General features: G+C 36.3%; 1 protein-coding gene across 7 annotated transcripts in view; it reads left to right on the forward strand.

Annotated features, from left to right (window-relative positions):
• NBEA (neurobeachin) overlaps positions 1-17,937 on the forward strand; it is a 507,728-nt gene that overhangs the window by 386,959 nt on the left and 102,832 nt on the right. For all 7 annotated transcript variants that reach the window (XM_075085055.1, XM_075085072.1, XM_075085081.1 and 4 more), the window contains 2 exons: positions 15,840-15,957; positions 16,833-16,935. In XM_075085055.1, the coding sequence (XP_074941156.1) occupies positions 15,840-15,957; positions 16,833-16,935 (221 nt within the window). The remainder of the gene's footprint in view (positions 1-15,839; positions 15,958-16,832; positions 16,936-17,937) is intronic.

A 17,937-nucleotide genomic window follows, 5' to 3' on the forward strand; every position in this document is an offset into this window, starting at 1 on the left:
AATAATAAAAACACATGCCATTAGTCATACATTTTTGTAAGTGTAGCTCCACCAATGGTTGCAGATATTTTTATATCTATATATATGTTGGAAAAGAGTGTGTATACATAGCAATAAATGCAGAAAAAGCATATCCAGGTACCACAAATACTGTCTCATTTGTACCTTTTCTTAACTGCTGGCATTAACGTTTTTATTGGTCTTCTTTTTGTTAAAGGAAAGACAAAAAGAGTTCCACTAATGGAAACCAGCATGAAGTGCTAGTAGCTTTTAAAAATGTTTTTCTTCTTTTTTTTTTCCCCCAAAAAGGTATGTAGTTGAAACAAAAAGCATTGTTTCGATCCTAATTTTTTTTTCTTTTTCTTTTCCTTGAGCCCATCCTGTCAGGCTGCAAGCGTGAAAGTTATTTTCTGGTGGTGTGATTAGATTGGGGCTGAACTCTCCAGCTGGCAGGCCTGTCTGTGACTGGCGGCGGCCTGTCCCCAGTGCTTGTCATCTCCTGACATGCCTGACAGGATGGGGACAGCAGCCCCAGACAGGTTCATTAGATGGTGTTTTCTACAGCTGGGCTAAAAATAAAAAAAAAATAATAATAAAGTAAGAAAAAAAAAAGGCCACGCTTTGTCAAGGCCCAAGCTGTAGGGGCCCTTCTTGTTGGTTTAAACCAAGGCCTTGTTTTGACAAATTCTGATCTGTGCGGTTTTTAGATTTTCTGACACATTTTTGTTTTCTTCCCCTTTGGCCTGCGCTCTTTGCACTCTGCCTTGTTGCTGCTTCAAAATCCTAACACCGCCTTCTCAGGAGAGCAGGGAGGATGCTTGCAGAGGGCTTGGAAGAAAAATAGAGCACTACAGTGAACAGCAATAAGTGTTCATTTCCATGGTGATCAGCCCAATGGCACAAAAAACAACCTTGGGACTCTCAATAAGCCAATTACAAGAAAGGTTAAGAGTTTTATAGTGCCAGAAACATGCCATCTACATGAGAAAATAGTATCATTACTAGCAATCTACACTGTTAAATACATTGCTGTCTGGTGCTGCCAGAAACGTAAGCGGTTCATGTTATTTTGGGTATTTTAGAAGCTGCCAGAGTTTTTCCATGGTATTTTCAGGCTTTGGTGCAGTACATCAAAAATCTACATGGTTATAGATTATAAAACAGTTAAAACCAGTAATAAAATGTTTTGAAAGCATTAGGCACATTGAATGTCACAATGTTAACTAAATGTGTTGAGACTCTGAGTTTCTTACAGATTTGTATCAGATCTTCACTTTAGATTTTTGTCAAAAAGACAAAGGATTTGTACGTTGTTTATAATTAAAGAATCTCCTATAAAGTATTTTTTAAAAGAAAAAAACCAATACCTTCTTTTCTCTATTGCAATAATAAAGTACCTATTGACTCTGTTAATCTACAGACTGGTGACTGTAGTTTGACTCCAGGGTTACCTGCTGTTTTTCTTAGGGAGTGTCGCTTGATTCCGGACATTTTAGGTAGCTACAAAATGCTGGTGTGTAAAACACTTCTCTAGCTACTGGAGAAAAAAGGAAAATGTTTACTATTTAGCTTACTTTGCCCTTCTGCCTAGGAGTGCGGAGAGCATTACAGCTTTTTATGTTTTCTGGATTTAGCTGCTTGCAGTGTGAGCACTGCGGCTGGAAACCAAGCCCTTCATTCACAGAAATCCTACCACTTACCTTTCCTTTGTATTGTTAGTTACTGCTGCTTTAGTTCATGGTCTCTATGACAACTGTTTAAATTGGGATGGGCAACTGTCATCTGGAGTATTACTGAAAGAAAAGTGTTAGTGAGCACACAGTTCCATAGATAGAGCATTTCAATATAATCCAATTTTAATTGAGCTCCAGAGACTTTGATGTGCTGCCGAAGGTTGGGAGAGAGCTATTCCAGGGAGAAATTAAAGCAGCCCAGCAAGGCTTCACTACTCCAGACTGTCACCATTTTAAATAAGCATTAGCATCAGACTTAACCTTCCCCTATGAAACATCTCACTTTTTTTTTTCTCCCAGCTTTTTGCTTTTTTTTTTCCCAATACATATAAAGGCAAAGACACTTTCATCTTTTTATATACATTTCTATATTCCCTTGATTAAGTTTGAAAAGCATGTACTGGACCTGAGACACATCTGAGGCTGTCTATCGGACCTTGCATTGCAGTTCATAGAAAGAAATAGAAGCAGAGTGAGGATTAGTTTGCAACAGTCAAATGGCATGTGTTGGATTTTCTAAGACTGCTCTAAAAGTAACCCATCCTTGCACTAAAAAGTTGAGTTGGGACTTGTTTTAGCTTGGTTTCATCATTAATTACCTTTAATGTAAATGAAGAAGAACAAATATTTCATTGTAGACTCTCTTACTGACAAAACTAGGTTCTTTCTATAGCTGTGTCCACTGGCTGGGGTTTTTTGTTTGTTTTGTGCATAATAGCCAAAAATAGTCATATTACAATTACAATAACAATTAGCAGAATTACCTCTGGTTTTGCACAATGAGGAGATTAGAAGGGGACTTTTTGTAAACTTTTGATCTGTTGAATTAAAATATCCTGTGATTGCTTCATTCAATTAAACTATATGATCCTTTCATACCATTTTCTTTTTCTCTCACAAATGTGTGTACATACAAAACCTTCTAAAATGAAAGAACTTCATAATAATAAAGCAAAACTGAGGATTGCTGTATATTTTCCAGTATTTCAATATACATTGGATAGCATCGCATATTAGAGACCTAAGACACATTTTAACATGATTAATTTTCCTGGCTCCTAATTTTCCTTTTTTTTTTCTTTATATCTGACTTTCAATGAAAGAAAATCCAATTTACAAGATGCTGAGCTCTCTTTCTGGATGCTTAGTACTCTCAGCTTGTGCTCCAAACAGTAGAAGTTGGGATACGCAGCTGCAATGAAAAGATGCATCTTGCAAAATTGAGTCGATCAGAGGTAGACTATTACATAGGATGCTTGTATTCGTTAGAAGGAATGTGATCTGCATCAAATCCGGACTTAATGGCAGTAGAAATGGAACCAATCACAGTACAGGCAGTAATCTGTCTATACAGGTTAATAGGGTTTATTGTCTACTAAAGCAGTTAGCTTGTTACCCACATAAAAGAAAGGTAAGAATCTAGATTAATAGGAGGGTCTGAATAAAAGGCTATTGTAATCTATTAAAAAAAACAGTGGAAATATCAAATCTCTTTGTAAAGCTTGAGGTAAATGCCATTTTATTAATTTTTTAATTAAACAAGTGTTAAGAATAAATGAATTGAGGCTATATGAGGCAACCCTCTTCAACTGGGATTGGCACACTTTTTCATAATCGCATAGTACCCAGAAGTCCATAAAATCTAAATACCTTCTGTGGTGGAGCAGCTTGTAGTGGATAAAAACAGAGGCACATTCACACAAAGTATCCCTACATGCTGACAGGTGTTGCAGTAATTTCATACTGGGAACCTAGAGTTCACCACAGGAAAGCCTGTGAGTATGCCCAAATTTACAACATGCAGGTTTGCATTCCAGTTGGCTAGAAATCTAAAGAGGAGGGAACTTTATGTTAAATCTGCTGTAGCACTTCTTCTCCTAGCTATTGCAGACATCAGAAGATTATATGTGTGCCCCAGAATCCATTTTTGGTAGCCAAATGGGTAGACTCTTAATATTCCTCCTAGTTTTCATGAGAATCTTTTGTACAGGATTAAACCCCCCCAGAAGTGGTACTTGTCTATCATTTAGACCTTCACATTGTTCAAATTAAGCAAGCTGATAGGTATCTGTGTGAAAGTACACATAGAATATACAGAATGCACATACTAAAAATGTAATGTAAATGTGGCGTCAGTTTTTGAAATGTAAGAATAATTTATAGAGTTTCTATATGCAGTTTACATTTGATACACGTTAATTTTGGAAGTTTTTATATTTTGTCCAATTTTTTTTTCAGTGCTTAATTACTATATCTGCTAAAAAAAAACTTCCTTGAAGCAAGTATAGAATGTATAGGTACTTTTTCTGTAATATTAAAGCAAAATAAGTGTAATGAAATGCAAACTAATTAAATAATTTTTTAGTCACAACAGGCAATTTGCAAGCACTCCCAGTTAAAACTGTCAGAAGAAACGTTGCTATTCTTTCCTTGCACAGACTAAGTAATATGAGATAATGTTCCGTATATAATAATAAAAAATACAGTAGAATTCTGGTGCTATTTGGTCTGTGATTAGGTTTTTCCCAGAGCTATAATTCCTTGTCTTCTCCAGCACTGCAAAAGAAACTCATCTTAAGCTCATCTCAAGTGGGTTAATAAAGAATCAGTTGGTATGGCAATATATTAGGAAAATGAAGATATTTTGATGTATGTTCACTATAATTCACAGACAGTGTAATTGTTCTTTGGGGACATTAGAAGTTGACATAAGGTAGAGTAGTCCTGAATCTGCTCTAAATTTCAACACCAAGCAAAGTGGCTTCCAGGAATCACTAGTGCTCCAGACCCAACACTTCTAGGCACAGCTGAACATGTGGCAGCTGTAGGATTTTGAATTTCTTGAGGATTATGCATGTCTGTCACAAACTGTAATACAGAAAGTTTGGGGATGGTGAGGAGGTTGTAGATGTATAATGTCTAACACTTTATAAATAAATAAATTTTTTGCTTATAAAAATACATTTTAAATGTATTACTAAAATTTCAGCAGTAGAAATTACTCCAGTTATACTCCTAAATGTCAGGATTAATGAAACAGCATTTGTATATAAAGTTAAGAACAAAGTATTACTGATTTATGATAAGTCTTATCTAGGAAGAGATATTAGGAACAGAAACTTAAAAAAAATAAGCTCCACAGTAGAAAAATGTTGTCTTCTAATTGCTTTTGTAGGTCCTAGATCATGTGTGTTCTGCACTGAATAAATCAAATGTGAAACTGTTAAAATCCAAGACACACGCACATATCTTCTGTATGACATTGAGTTCACATCTATAAAAAGAGGGACATAAACCTACCTTTCTACCTGTCATTTGGTAGGAAATAGGTAATGTTTAAAAAACCCTCAATATTTACACTTTTCTTAAGGCCAATTATAGTGCCTTCAGTTATAATGTTAAGGATTTCCATCATGGTAGATTTGAGTCTTTAGACATTTTTTATTGCATTGCACTTCTGAATAAATATATCAGTATGCAAGTTCTGGGAAAAAAAAAAAAAAAAAAAGACCCTGAGGATTTTATGATGGCTTTATTCTTGGGAAAGAACACGTCACATACTTGTGGATACCATACGTTCTTTATTCTTCAAACTATTCCTATGTTTTTTGCTTTTGCTGAGTCCTAAAATTTGATTGAGTTGCTTCTCCTTAGTGCAAGGGGAAAACTAATACAGATGAGGATGAAGTAAGAACCCAAAGACACAATTTTAAATCAGAAGAACATGAGTTTCTTCTTGTCCTTTCTGATAACAGGATGGTAAGCGCACTCACCTGGAAACCAGGGAGTTGTTTCACTTCTTTCCTATGTTTGAAAGGATCAGGTTGCCTTGTATCTTGGCAAATTATGGCCAGTGAGCAATGCTTGCTTTGCAGTCCCTTCAGAAACATCATGGCAGGAGTCAGGGACTCAATCAGTTGCTCAATCAGTTGTATGTGTGTAGGAGCTTGCCAGGAGCTGCTTGCCACTGCCTTGCCTGGGGCAGCACAGAGCTGAGGCAGCTGACGCAGCTACTCACGCACTAGCCATCCTGGACCAGTGAGGAGCACTCACCCACCTGTGAGCTGCTCAATGAGAGCACGGCGGTTAGGTGGAGCAGACAACACTGTTGGGGAAGGGTGTTGTTTGGTTTCACATACCTTTGAGTTAGAAGAGAACTGAATCTGAGTGCCTATCCCAACTTCCGTTTTAGGCAACAGAGAACTTGTTTGTTTTCGTGCTGGTGTTTGAATCTAGTCCCGCAACTTTTCTCAGCTAAATTCTGTCAAATCCACCAATATTTCAAGTTTAATAAAGCTGCATTTTTCTGTCAAGTAACTATTTAATGAATAACTCTCCAGCTTTGGTTTCAAGTTACAGGCATTTATCAATACTGTCTTCTCCCTAGATTTATGAATGTTACAAATTCATTCTTTCCATGGCTTTGCTTTTGCTAAGGAGATCCAGAATGAAGCAGCTGACAGAAAAACAAGCTCTCCAATTTTAATCCTGAAAAAAAAGGTTCTATAGTTTTGCTCAGATCTTACCAATTTTATGCCTTTGTTTGCTCGTCTACTCAACTGAAAATGTAATTTGCGCCGTTTTAATTGAAAAAAAATTGATTGCATTTTGCTGAATGTGGTGCTAGGGCAGAATTTTTCAGAGCAGTTTGAGTGTAAGTATTAAGATCACCACTTGCCTGTTTGGATTAATCTTTTAAGCATAAGATGTAGAATGAGGATGGAAACAGCAGTTCTGTTAAGATTTCTCACTAGATTTGAGTCTCACATCCCGTTGTTGCCAAAATCAACAAAAAATCATCTTAAACCTTGTGAGGTAACAGGCACAATCTGCTTCAATCCTGTTGCTAACCAGAACTAACTGAGCCTCTCTACTTTGGATTTTGCCCCAGTATTTGTTTCCTCAACCTCTGTGTTTGAGCTGGGCTGTGCTCTAATATGGCTTTCTATGGCTGTAGAATATATTTGTTTTCTTTTTCTCCACAAGCACTGTTGCCCCAGCTGGCACCATCAGCTTTATTCCTGCGTTCAGAATCCTCAGATCAGCTGAAACTTCTGCTTAAAACAGTAATTGTTGGAATTTAGTTTGGATGTAGAGTCTAAAAAAAGCCTCTACTTACCTTTCCTAAGGTGGTGATGTCTAAATCTGCTACCTCTTCCTGATGCTATTCTTGCCAAGAATTTCAGTCCGTTGCCAGCGTTTCAGGAGTTGCCGAAATTGCCAATCTGTTTGCACATTGCATAGAAAGGAAACCGTGCAAAAGCACACAGATGTGTAATGCCCAGAAAATGAATGATAAAAATAATTACTATTCAGAATTCTGTTTTCGCAAAGGTAATACTTTTGCGTGTCGTACTTATCCTTGTATTTAAAACTATGCATTGCTGTTTCACAAAAGCAGAGTTAGAAATAATGCATTTAGAATACGTAAAATATTCTCTTTGGATTTTTTTGATTTGGATGTTAACATTTAGCAACAGTTTTCCATGTCTAGGAGCAGGGTGGATTTCTTCTACTTTAATAACCTTACTACAGCTGCTTCGCAAGAAACCCCCATATCCTTTCTATTACTTTCCTCAAACACAAAATCATAACATGCAAAACCATCTTACCAATGAAAAGAGGAAAATGGCCTGAAAATGGGCCAACTTCAAATAATTTTTCAGATGACTGAAAATGAATGTGGGAATAAGAGCATCACTTACTGTCGGCTGAGTGGGCATTGTTTTAATGGATACTGGAGCTGTATGCTGACCAGAGAAATCAAATTCAGAAAAGGTTGGGGTGAACAGAACCTCATGTTTCAAGAAAAGGGGCCTCTTGAAAGCTTAAAAAAACATTGGAAGTAGAAGTATAAGCTGAGAAAATTTGGCAAGGAAGTAAAGCCCAAAACCACAAAAATAATATCTGCATTTTTTAGATCCCTGAAGAGGAGGAGAAAAATGAAGCAGGAGTGCCAATATTTATTAACAAAAAAAAAAAAGTTCTAAAAAAGATTTTTAAAACTGATGTGAATGGAGAAATTATAATGGCACAAAATACTCAGCCCGTCCTGCAAAGCATAGCATCACAAGAGCTACTTGGAGGAAAGCTTTTAAGGCTTACAAATAAACATTTCAAACAGAAGCATGTTCTAAGGAAGTAAAAACGAGACCTTAATGTAAAGAGAACTTGAGAACGTTTTACTAGACCAAAGCGTGCAAATGGAAAAATGATAACATGGTATTTTGGTAAGATTTTAGAAGTGTTTACTTTTATGTGACTAGGAATTGAGGAAGAGAGGATGTCCTTAAAGTGGCTTAAATGTATACAAAAAAAGAAAATAGTAAGAAGTCAACGAAATGCTAGGATATTCATTTGAGTTGTCCTTCCTGTCTCTGCATTCTCAATTTCCCATTTTAGAGAAGCAGGATACAAGGTGTTACATTATTTGAACTTACCTGATTTTGAAATTTTTTAATAAATGTTTTCTTTATACATACGTATCTTGACATGATACATCCCTTGTTACGGTGTATGTGTATTTTTCCTCCTAAATCTGAAAGTTGATCATATTCAGTACTTCATCAAACACTTTGAAATTATATAATGCTTACTCAATATGATATTTCATAAACTCCGAGTCTGGTTCCATGCCATTACTGTCTGCCATTTCAATCTGTATTTAGAATACATGAAGCAATCATGAAGTCTGCCACATACTTGTAGTGAGCTCTGTGGTTTTTAGATGGTTCTGGAGAAGAAAGATGGCTGTATGTGCATGGGAGCCATTTTTTTTTTTAACCTATGAAGGTCTGCATTCAGAATGTCACATTTTCCTTGAAGCAGATGGCGATGCTAGCAAACACTGGAAAAAGGGAAATCCAAATATCTGACAGCAGAGAATGATTTTCAGTAACCGTTTTCATGTGTTTCTAACCTCTAAAAGCATACAATGATGCTAAACTATCTTATGAATACCTGTTGTGTAGCTGGGTCAGGTGTATAAGCACACTTCTGTAGCTGGCTCTAGACAGCTCCCTGATGAAATCTCTATTCACTGTGGTTTGTTTTTGTGAAGTACTCCATGTTTTATTGGCAGGCATCTTCTTTTAAGCGCTGAGGTTGCAAATTTGGAAGCATCCCCTAAAGACACTGATGTAGGGAATGTACCTGATAAGTTCCATTAATTTTATGGTTACCAGGCTGTTATGAAATGGTTTGTAGGAAGTCAACTGCTGCTTTGTGACTGAAGCATACTATTGCTTGGTGTTTCAAATATAACTATAAAAGGTAGTAGCTTTTCCCTTCCTTGGCATCTTCTTTTTTTCTTCCCACTTATTCATATACAGAAAAGCTGAGGTGATTGCAAATTTTACTTTTTAGCTTTTTCATTGGGACCTCTTAGCTCACATTATACAGAAGGCAGGAGATACAGTTTCCACCAGACAACAGGGTGGCAAAAGACCCAAGCAGAACCTTTTGGATAGTTCATGCCATTACAACTGTGTTTGGTTATTTTTCAGGAGGGTAGTGTCAGACTAGGAAATTTTTTTTTTTAAGTTTGCAACAGAATTTCATTGTGAAAAACACACTCTTAACCTTAGGGAATACTAAATATTCATTTGACAAGGATGGATGAGGGAGCTTCAGAGTTTCTTTTCTCTCCTTGGCAACTGTATTCACAGAAAAGTCTGTCACGAGAAACTATACGCAAGCTCCTGACCTGGAAACCTGGAGCATCAAGGCTATTTTACTTTGTTCATTTTGATAACATGGCTGTAGGGACTGCAGTGTAACTGAAGTGAATGAAGATTTCTTCTTCCTGTCTTTGCTCAAAGTTGGAACACATGAGATAGACTCGTAGTTGGCTCTTGTGGGTAATCTGTCTTCCAGAAGTTGGTGATGGTGAATGAAGAATGAAATACAAACAAATGTCCTACTCAAATTAAAGCACCACTGTATATGGGGATGACAAGGACTTATTTCGTATTGGAAGAAACACAACTTTGTAAGCTTAGTTAAAAAAAAAGACAAACAAGGTACAGTATACAGTTAGTGTACAAATAAAATAGTTGTAGCTATAATTGCCAGTGTTAAAGAAGATACGCTGAGTTTGGTGAAAACTGCAGCACTGGACACATAATTCAGAACACTTAAAACACTGGAAAATAGAGAGACTTGAAAAATTATTAGGGTTATTGGAGGGGCAGATAATGAATATACAATACAGTGCTTTTAATCATATGTCTCTAAACCTGTGAATCAAATAAAAAGATGAAGGGTTGCTCTGGATTGGGCTACCTTGATGCAACAGCATTCCACTAGACCTTACTCAGTCAAGACAAATCTGTTCAAAGGCAGAGCAAATATTTTTTGAAATGTAAAATACTACAGTTGAAGAAATAGGAAGGTATCCTGGTTTCAGCTGGGATAGTTACTTCTCTTCATAGTGGCATGTATGGGGCTATGTTGTGGATTTGTGCTAAAAACAATGCTGGTAAAACAGAGATGTTTTAGTTGTTGCTAAGTAGCGCTTATACTAGTTAGGGCCTTTTTCAGCTCCCCATGCTCTGCCGGGTGCACAAGAAGCTGGGCGGGGACACAGCTGGGACAGCTGACCCCAACTGACCAAAGGGATATTCTATACCATATGGCATCATGCTCAGTATATAAAGCTGGGGGAAGAAGGAGGAAGGGGGATACATTCGGAGTTATAGCATTTGTCTTCCCAAGTATCTGTTACGCGTGATGGAGCCCTGCTTTCCTGGAGATGGCTGAACACCTGCCTGCCCATGGGAAGTGGTGAATGAATCCCTTGTTTTGCTTTGCTTGTGTGCGCGGCTTTTGCGTTACCTATTAAACTGTCTTTATTTCAACACACGGGTTTCCTCACTTTTACTCTTCTGATTCTCTCCCACATCCCACCAGGGGGGAGTGAGTGAGCGGCTGTGTGGGGCTTAGTGGCTGGCTGGGTTTAAACCACAACAGAGGGGAAAACTTACATAAAGAAAAAAGGATAAAGTCTTAGAAATTTCTTGCATATCCAGAGGAAAAGGAAAATGAAATAAGTACCACATGAAAAAGACAATACCCTGTGTTGCCAGGTAACAGAGCCTTCTAACAGATAGATGGGATTTTGAAGTCTAAACTAAGGATATGCCAGAGTTCATTGCTTTAATGTTCTAACTAAAATTGTGGTGTCCAGGTTAAAGATAGTGATAGGTACACTTAAGCAGTAGATAAAACTGTCTTTATAAAATGAAGAAGTATCTTCAGTACCAAAATTACAGTATTATTGGAAGTCCTTCTGGTCATTTATAAAGGAAAAAAAATGCATTTAATTTCTGGAAGTGGCCATGTTATATAGAAAGCGTGACTCTGAGGATCCTTTTCAGACTTCGAAAAAAATAATCTATTGGAACTTTGGAACGCATCTGTGGAAAAGCAGCAATAAATGAGCCAGTTCTACTATACATAAGTACAAGGCAACCATGTGCCTTACTGCTCTTGTTGTTAGACATTATTAGTACAAATGATAAATAATAATGAAGGAAATCAGGGAATAAGTGCTTTGAAAATAAAAGAAACCCCACAAACCCCAACAACAAAATTATATTATGGGTTAATGGATCTATGCATTTTGCACTGGGTATAAACAAAGCTTGGCAGATGTTACAAATATCAATTGATACTTTCACTGAGGAGTCAGGTTAGAATTAAAATACCCTGAACCAGAAATCTGGTTCCAAAAAAACAAATTATGAACTCACATTGAAAACAGTAGATTAAATTCACATACGTAGACATTAGTGAATCACCCAAATGAGCTATTTAAAGACAGGAAATATTGAGCAATAAGCAACATACCATAAAGTTAGTGACTGAGAATAGATAGGACTTGTATAGGCTGCTTTCCTTGATTTCTTTATAACACCTGATTTTGTGATTATTTCAATTCCAGAAACAATAATCAGAAGAAATATCCTTTTGCAGTGCTGTCTCTGGTGCTATGAGATACCAAAAATGGTACAAAGCAGCAAAAAATAATCCTCAATACTAAAGTGTTTCTCCTGTAGAGAGGTGCTCCTGTATTGGGGTGCTGGCAGAATGGAAACTAGCATTTCTGGTCTTCTAGTTAATCTAATACTTCAAAATTCTAGCTGTTAATAAACAATTCATAATCAATAACTGAATAATTACTGAAGTAGGCTTATGATTAAAAATGTCGCAACTCTTAATTGAAAAAAGAGATCTTGATTACATCAGAAATAAAATTAAAATAATGGAGCCTTCATATATGAGCCAAGTAGGAAAGTACTTCAGTAGTGGTTTTGTTTCTCTTCCAAAGAGCTTTCCATCCGAACATCCCATGCTGCTTTAGTAATGTAATCTAAGTGTCACCAATAGATATTGTTCCATATTACAGAACCTTGAGATTTAGGAACTTCTCATTCCCACTCTTAGGGTGACAGCTTCATCTTACTGTAATGTATCCTGGCAAATTTTTATTCTTGGTCTATCATCTGGCCAGTGCACTCATTACTGTCTTTAAAACATACGCATATTTCTGAGTAAATGAAAGGGTTTTACAAGGAGAAATTAGCTTTAAACCAAATAATTGCAGCTGATATTAAAAACAAAAAGTGTGCTCAGTTCAAATGTAAACACAGTTGGTTGCTGGTTGGTTTTTATTTTATTAAAAACAGCTTATTTAGGGCCTATGTAGAATTCAGTGCTTGGTCATGGAGCTTCAACCATTAAGACATGCTTAGAACAAAAGGTCTTCATGACTGTTTTTAGGTGAAAAACTCATAAAGCTATCAAAATAAAGAGCATTGACTTGAAATATAAACAACAAAATATTGGATGGAGCACATGGTAATTTTGGCTTCACATAACTAGGTAACATAATTTCAGTGTCTTTTGGTGAATGAAGTGGTTATTTCCATGTCTCTATGAATAATGAAATATACAATATATGCGGTCTGTAAAAGAAGTAAAATAGCCATTCATTCATGTGACATGAGAAAGCAAAATGATAAAAATCATCCTGGAGGAAAAAAAAGTATAAACCTTTCAAAGGATTCAAATTCCAACAAATGAAATCACTTTATTTTGGCTCTTATAACAACAACAAGAAAGGATCCTGCAACAATGTCAGTAATTTCTTCTGTAAGCTATACATACCTAATAATGGTAAATACCTAATAACGGAAGGGTTAATACATCACTTCAAAGTAGTGTTAGATGAATATTATGGAGGATGACAAAAATGGGCAGTATATCTTGGACAGGAAAACGAGACAACAGAAATACTGAAATAATTGAGATGATTTGATATCAGTATGATAATCTGATATTTGTAGGTCTAATAGAGAGTTAAGAAGAGTGTAATCGAGGCTATTCATTGAATTAGAGGTTCCTTCCTTTCCTCTGATTTTCTATCCTTTCTACTGCTTTACTGGAGTGCTATCTTAAGTCATTCATTTCATAGTGGGGTGAATGTACCTCAGTGAAATTCTGATTGCTATATACTTGAGTGAGAAGAGGAGGAAGAAAAAGGCAACCAGTGTGTGGTTGGTATAGAATGTGCTTTTAGTGTTGATCGATAATAACTAAGCTGTGGTACACATCAAGACATTGTAAATGTATTACTATGAATCATCCAAAATGGTAATACATAGGATATAGTCAGTATTAAACATTTTTTGTTAGAAAAACATAGGACAAGTAGAAACATTTTTGAAACAAAAAGTGAATTCCTGAAACGTGGTGTTTTGTCAGGGAACTAATTCTTTGGCAAATTTGCTGGCTGCTCTAGATCTGGTTACAGCTATACTCATTTCCAACTCCACTGTCTGGGAGTCTGTTCCCATCTTTTAGCTTTTTAAACTTCTGTGTTTTCCTTCCTATTTCCTCTCTGTATCTTAAGAACCTGTGTATTTACAAAAATTATGTATCAGGTAGCAGCAGAATACATTCAAAAAAGGATGTGCCATAATCTTCACAGTCATTGTTCTTAACCATCTGACTTTCACATACATGATACCAGCTGTGTCCTAGCATCTGATCTCAATGAAGGACTGAAAGAAAATTTGGTTTATATAGCTTATCAAAGAGGAAGCTAACAGTAACTGGATCACAGTCTGTAACTACCAGCACAAGGAAAAGTTATCTGGTACTAGAAGACTCTCTAATCTCACAGACAGAGGCGTCACGAGATCTAGGGGCTAGAAGCTGAAGTCAACAGAGTTCAAAGGAAAAATGAGGTGCAGATTTTTATCATGAAGGTTAATTTATCATTGCTAGAATGCAGTGTATGAGGTAGTAATTCCACAACTGGCCTGTGACTGAATGGAGGGCGTGTATAGTCTCCTTGTGTGTGTCTGGGAGACATCCAAAGAAATCAAGCCCCTTCCCTTCTTTAAAGCTGTGGTTAGTGTGGAGAGCTGAGGTCAATGAAACAGTACATGCAGCCACAATGTTGCTCGAAGTCTGGTCTGTAACTTCTTCCCATGTAGGCAGTACAGGGGGCTCACTGTGTTCCTCTCTCCAGTTTCCATCAAGGACAGAACTAAAATTTCAGTGCTCTTCAGAGTACTGAAGCACATTCATTTTGTTGCTGTTGTTACCATCAGCTCTGAAATAGACTAATCATGGTTATAAGAAAAAAGTTATGGAGAACAAATTAACAAAAAAACACTGAACTCTTTTAACACAAAGTGTACAAACTTAAATTAGCGTTTTCATATATGAAGACGTTACAAACTTGAAGCTACATCAGTGAAAAACCTTAAGGAATACTATTTCCATTACCTCAAGCATGAAGGTTTGTTGACAGCAGCAACATATGGTCTCCCTAACATCTCCCTGTTCAGAAGTTTGGGGAGGTCATGATTACAGAAAGCGAAGGCCTCAGCTGAGTGAGTACAGCACTGCAAGCTGGTATACCAACGGTTTCCATGTACCTAATGGAGAACAGAGAAATTCAGTCTCTCCAGTCTGAAACCTTTTTGATTTTCCCTTTAGCGAAGGTGTTCATTGCATTTGTTTCACCGGGGCTGCGGCTCTTTTATAACTGCAGCCTAGGGAAAGGCACAGTCTACAGAGCCTGGGAAATGCAGTTGGGTGTAGTGAGGGGATGGTCCCCATCCCAACCAACCGACTTCTCATAGGATGAAGCGTCAGGGTCTCAGCTATGGGCAGAGCCCACCTAAGCAGAGGTGGAGGGCTGAAGGCAGCCTTCCAGCTGATGAAAAGGAATGGGAAAGGGTTGTCCTATACCACATGGTAGTGCTGGAAAGATGGTTTACAGATGAAAGAAGTTAATAAAGCTGATATTTAATTAAATTGTGTCTTTTTTTGTCTGTTTTCCTGGACATTCAGAACAGTGAAGGAGGAATTAAAAAGATTATATAGGTATTAATATCTGGTCTTAGACAAATACCTTCAATTGAGAAACTGACAAATTAGAAAAGCCATGCTAATTTTTAGCTATTTTATTTTAAAATATTTTCACATTGATTTTAAAATGTAAAAATACAAATTGCTAAATTTCATCCATGGTTTGGGATATTAAATGTACTTAACTTTAAAAATTATTGTGTCGACTTATTGTTCTAGCTAATTTCCGTATTTATTAATGGAATGGAGGGAGTTCTAATTTATGACCCTGAAATGGATATGAATAGCGTATTATGTTATTTCAGTTGTACTTTGCACAAGATAGCCTCAGAAGTAAATCTGTTATCCAATACCTACCTGACAACTGTGTCATGCACACTGTTGGAAGAAAATCCAGCTAAGCGTAATTGCAACCGTGTTCATTACCCTGCACTTGCTTGTAGAGTTTGGGTGTTTTTGAGGAAAATAAGTTGATGTGACTCATGAGAAATAGATCTTAGGAGTATCAGGTTATAGTACTTACTGATATTCTTCTAACAGCTATACTTCACTGCATTTGTTAAAAACATTTAAGTTCATATTTTAACTCACAGGTTTTAAGTGTCAAAGAGATACGATTAACTTAAATGTACTTCATTGATGGGTAAAATTTACTAAGTTCTTACGCAATATTTTAATAAAAAAAACTGTTAATAACTCTCACCTTGACTTTCTTTGAAGGTCCTTGCCTATACAGAAGGCCTCCATGGAAAATGGATGTTCAGTGAGATTCGGGCTGTTTTCTCAAGACGTTATCTTCTCCAGAACACAGCTTTGGAAGTGTTTATGGCAAACAGAAGTATGTCTTTGTTTATTTTGTTGCATAAAAATGTGCTAGTAGTTATTTTCTGTGTTATTTATTAATTTTAGATTTAAACTCTGTGCTTCCTTTGATAAAGTGCGTATGTCTGTGTTCAATAATGCTTACTCTTGCATGTATTCATTGCATTTCTTTTTAAAATCAATCACATAAATCAGTCTTACTGCTTTCTGTGAAGCAGTGAGATCTATTTATAAAAACAGATAATTGCAATTGGTAATTTCTTCAAATGTTTGATAGGTAATCTGTTTATTCTGTGATCTCATCTTTCTCCACCATTTTCTGTAAATACTTTAGTGAAATAACTAAAAGAATATTTACTTTTCTCATTATAAACTGAGTTAAAGTAAAAAGGACCATATCAATGAATGGATCCACTCAGTTTTCTGTATGTCCTGCTCTGAATCAGAGTTGAGCTGTTGATGAAGTGTGTCAGTAGTCTTTTACCCTCATGAGCTCTGATGTAAATTTTGCTTTCAGCTGGAGAGGGAATTAAACAATTTTTGGTCCTGTGTGTTTTAATGCACCAGTTAGATGACCGAATGCCATGCCAACTACTGAACAGCTTCCCAGCCTGATAAGAGGTTATATAGGTCAACAGTAAACTGTGGTTCTTCTGAAGTATACCTCACTCAGGTCTTCTGCAAAATGGGGGGTTAGTGCCAAAACATTAACCAGCTAATGGTACATAGGTATGAAGTATGCCAGGAGTTTCTGATCTAACTTGGATCCCTAGGAGGATAAAAGTGGAACTGACCAAAGAAAAACCAAAGAGCATTTTAAAAATATATGCAGGTGGAGAAACAGACTTCTGCAGATGGTTTACTAGTCCATATTTTCTTTTCTTCATTTAGCTTCTGTTATGTTTAATTTCCCTGATCAAGCAACAGTGAAAAAAGTTGTGTACAGCTTACCACGTGTTGGAGTAGGAACCAGCTATGGTTTGCCACAAGCCAGGTAATTTAATGAAAATAGTTTGTATATTTTGTGTTTATTACATTATACAAATGATATTTTTGAACATGTAAATACTAAAACATTCTTCCTATCATGGAACCCTGGATTTCTTAAGGTTAGTTTGAGAAACTACACCCTTTACTTACTATATGGCCTGTTATTATGGAATAGAAGTAAAAGTATTGTAAATTAAATTTTTTTTTAATCATCACAGGAAATAAGTACCTTTCAGTGAAGGACCAGAAAAAAACTTATACCATATTTCCTCAAAGTCTGGTTGTCAATCAGGTTTTATAAACGTATAGACAAATGTTCAGCCGTGCTGTGATTGTTATGCAGGACACAGAACTAAACTTGACTAAGTTGTGTGTTTGCTGAATGAAAATTATTTTTTTATATATATATATATATATATCTTCTTATTTACCTTTTATATGAATGTTTGTGGGGTTTACTCCATTGCCTATCAGTATAGTGGCTATTTTGCAGTTTCCAGATTTCTTCCATTTATTAGAATAATGCATTATTCTTCTGCTTCCAAAATGAAGGAGGATATGTATTTTGGAAAAGACTAACTAAGGTTCAGTTTTAGAGATTTTCACATACTATGGACAAGTGCAGTTTCTATTATCTCATCAACATCAATATCAAATCAGCCTATGGTCAGAAATAAGGCTGGGAATTGTCAGATCCTATACTATAAAAGTATTCATATTTCAATGATGGGTGAGATGATCTTCATGTGTACTTCACTGAGTTGGGGGGGAAATTTCCTGCCTCCAGTTGTTTGGGTTTTTTTTTTTGTTAAGAAATGTCTGTTCAGGCCTAAAATTGTTTTTGAGGGTGTATCAGCAGAAGTTTGGTGAAAATTGCTTAGGTTCAAGATTAATTTCTGGTCAAAATGAAAGAAGAAAAAATTAGTATAAGGGAGTGAGGAAACATCAGGAAATTCACAAAATATGGTGCTTTGGGTTCAGATCTCCATTTGGCTTGACTTGGCTG

The sequence above is a fragment of the Phalacrocorax aristotelis genome, chromosome 1, assembly GCF_949628215.1.
Source record: "Phalacrocorax aristotelis chromosome 1, bGulAri2.1, whole genome shotgun sequence".
In the NCBI taxonomy this organism is placed as follows: Eukaryota; Metazoa; Chordata; class Aves; order Suliformes; family Phalacrocoracidae; genus Phalacrocorax; species Phalacrocorax aristotelis.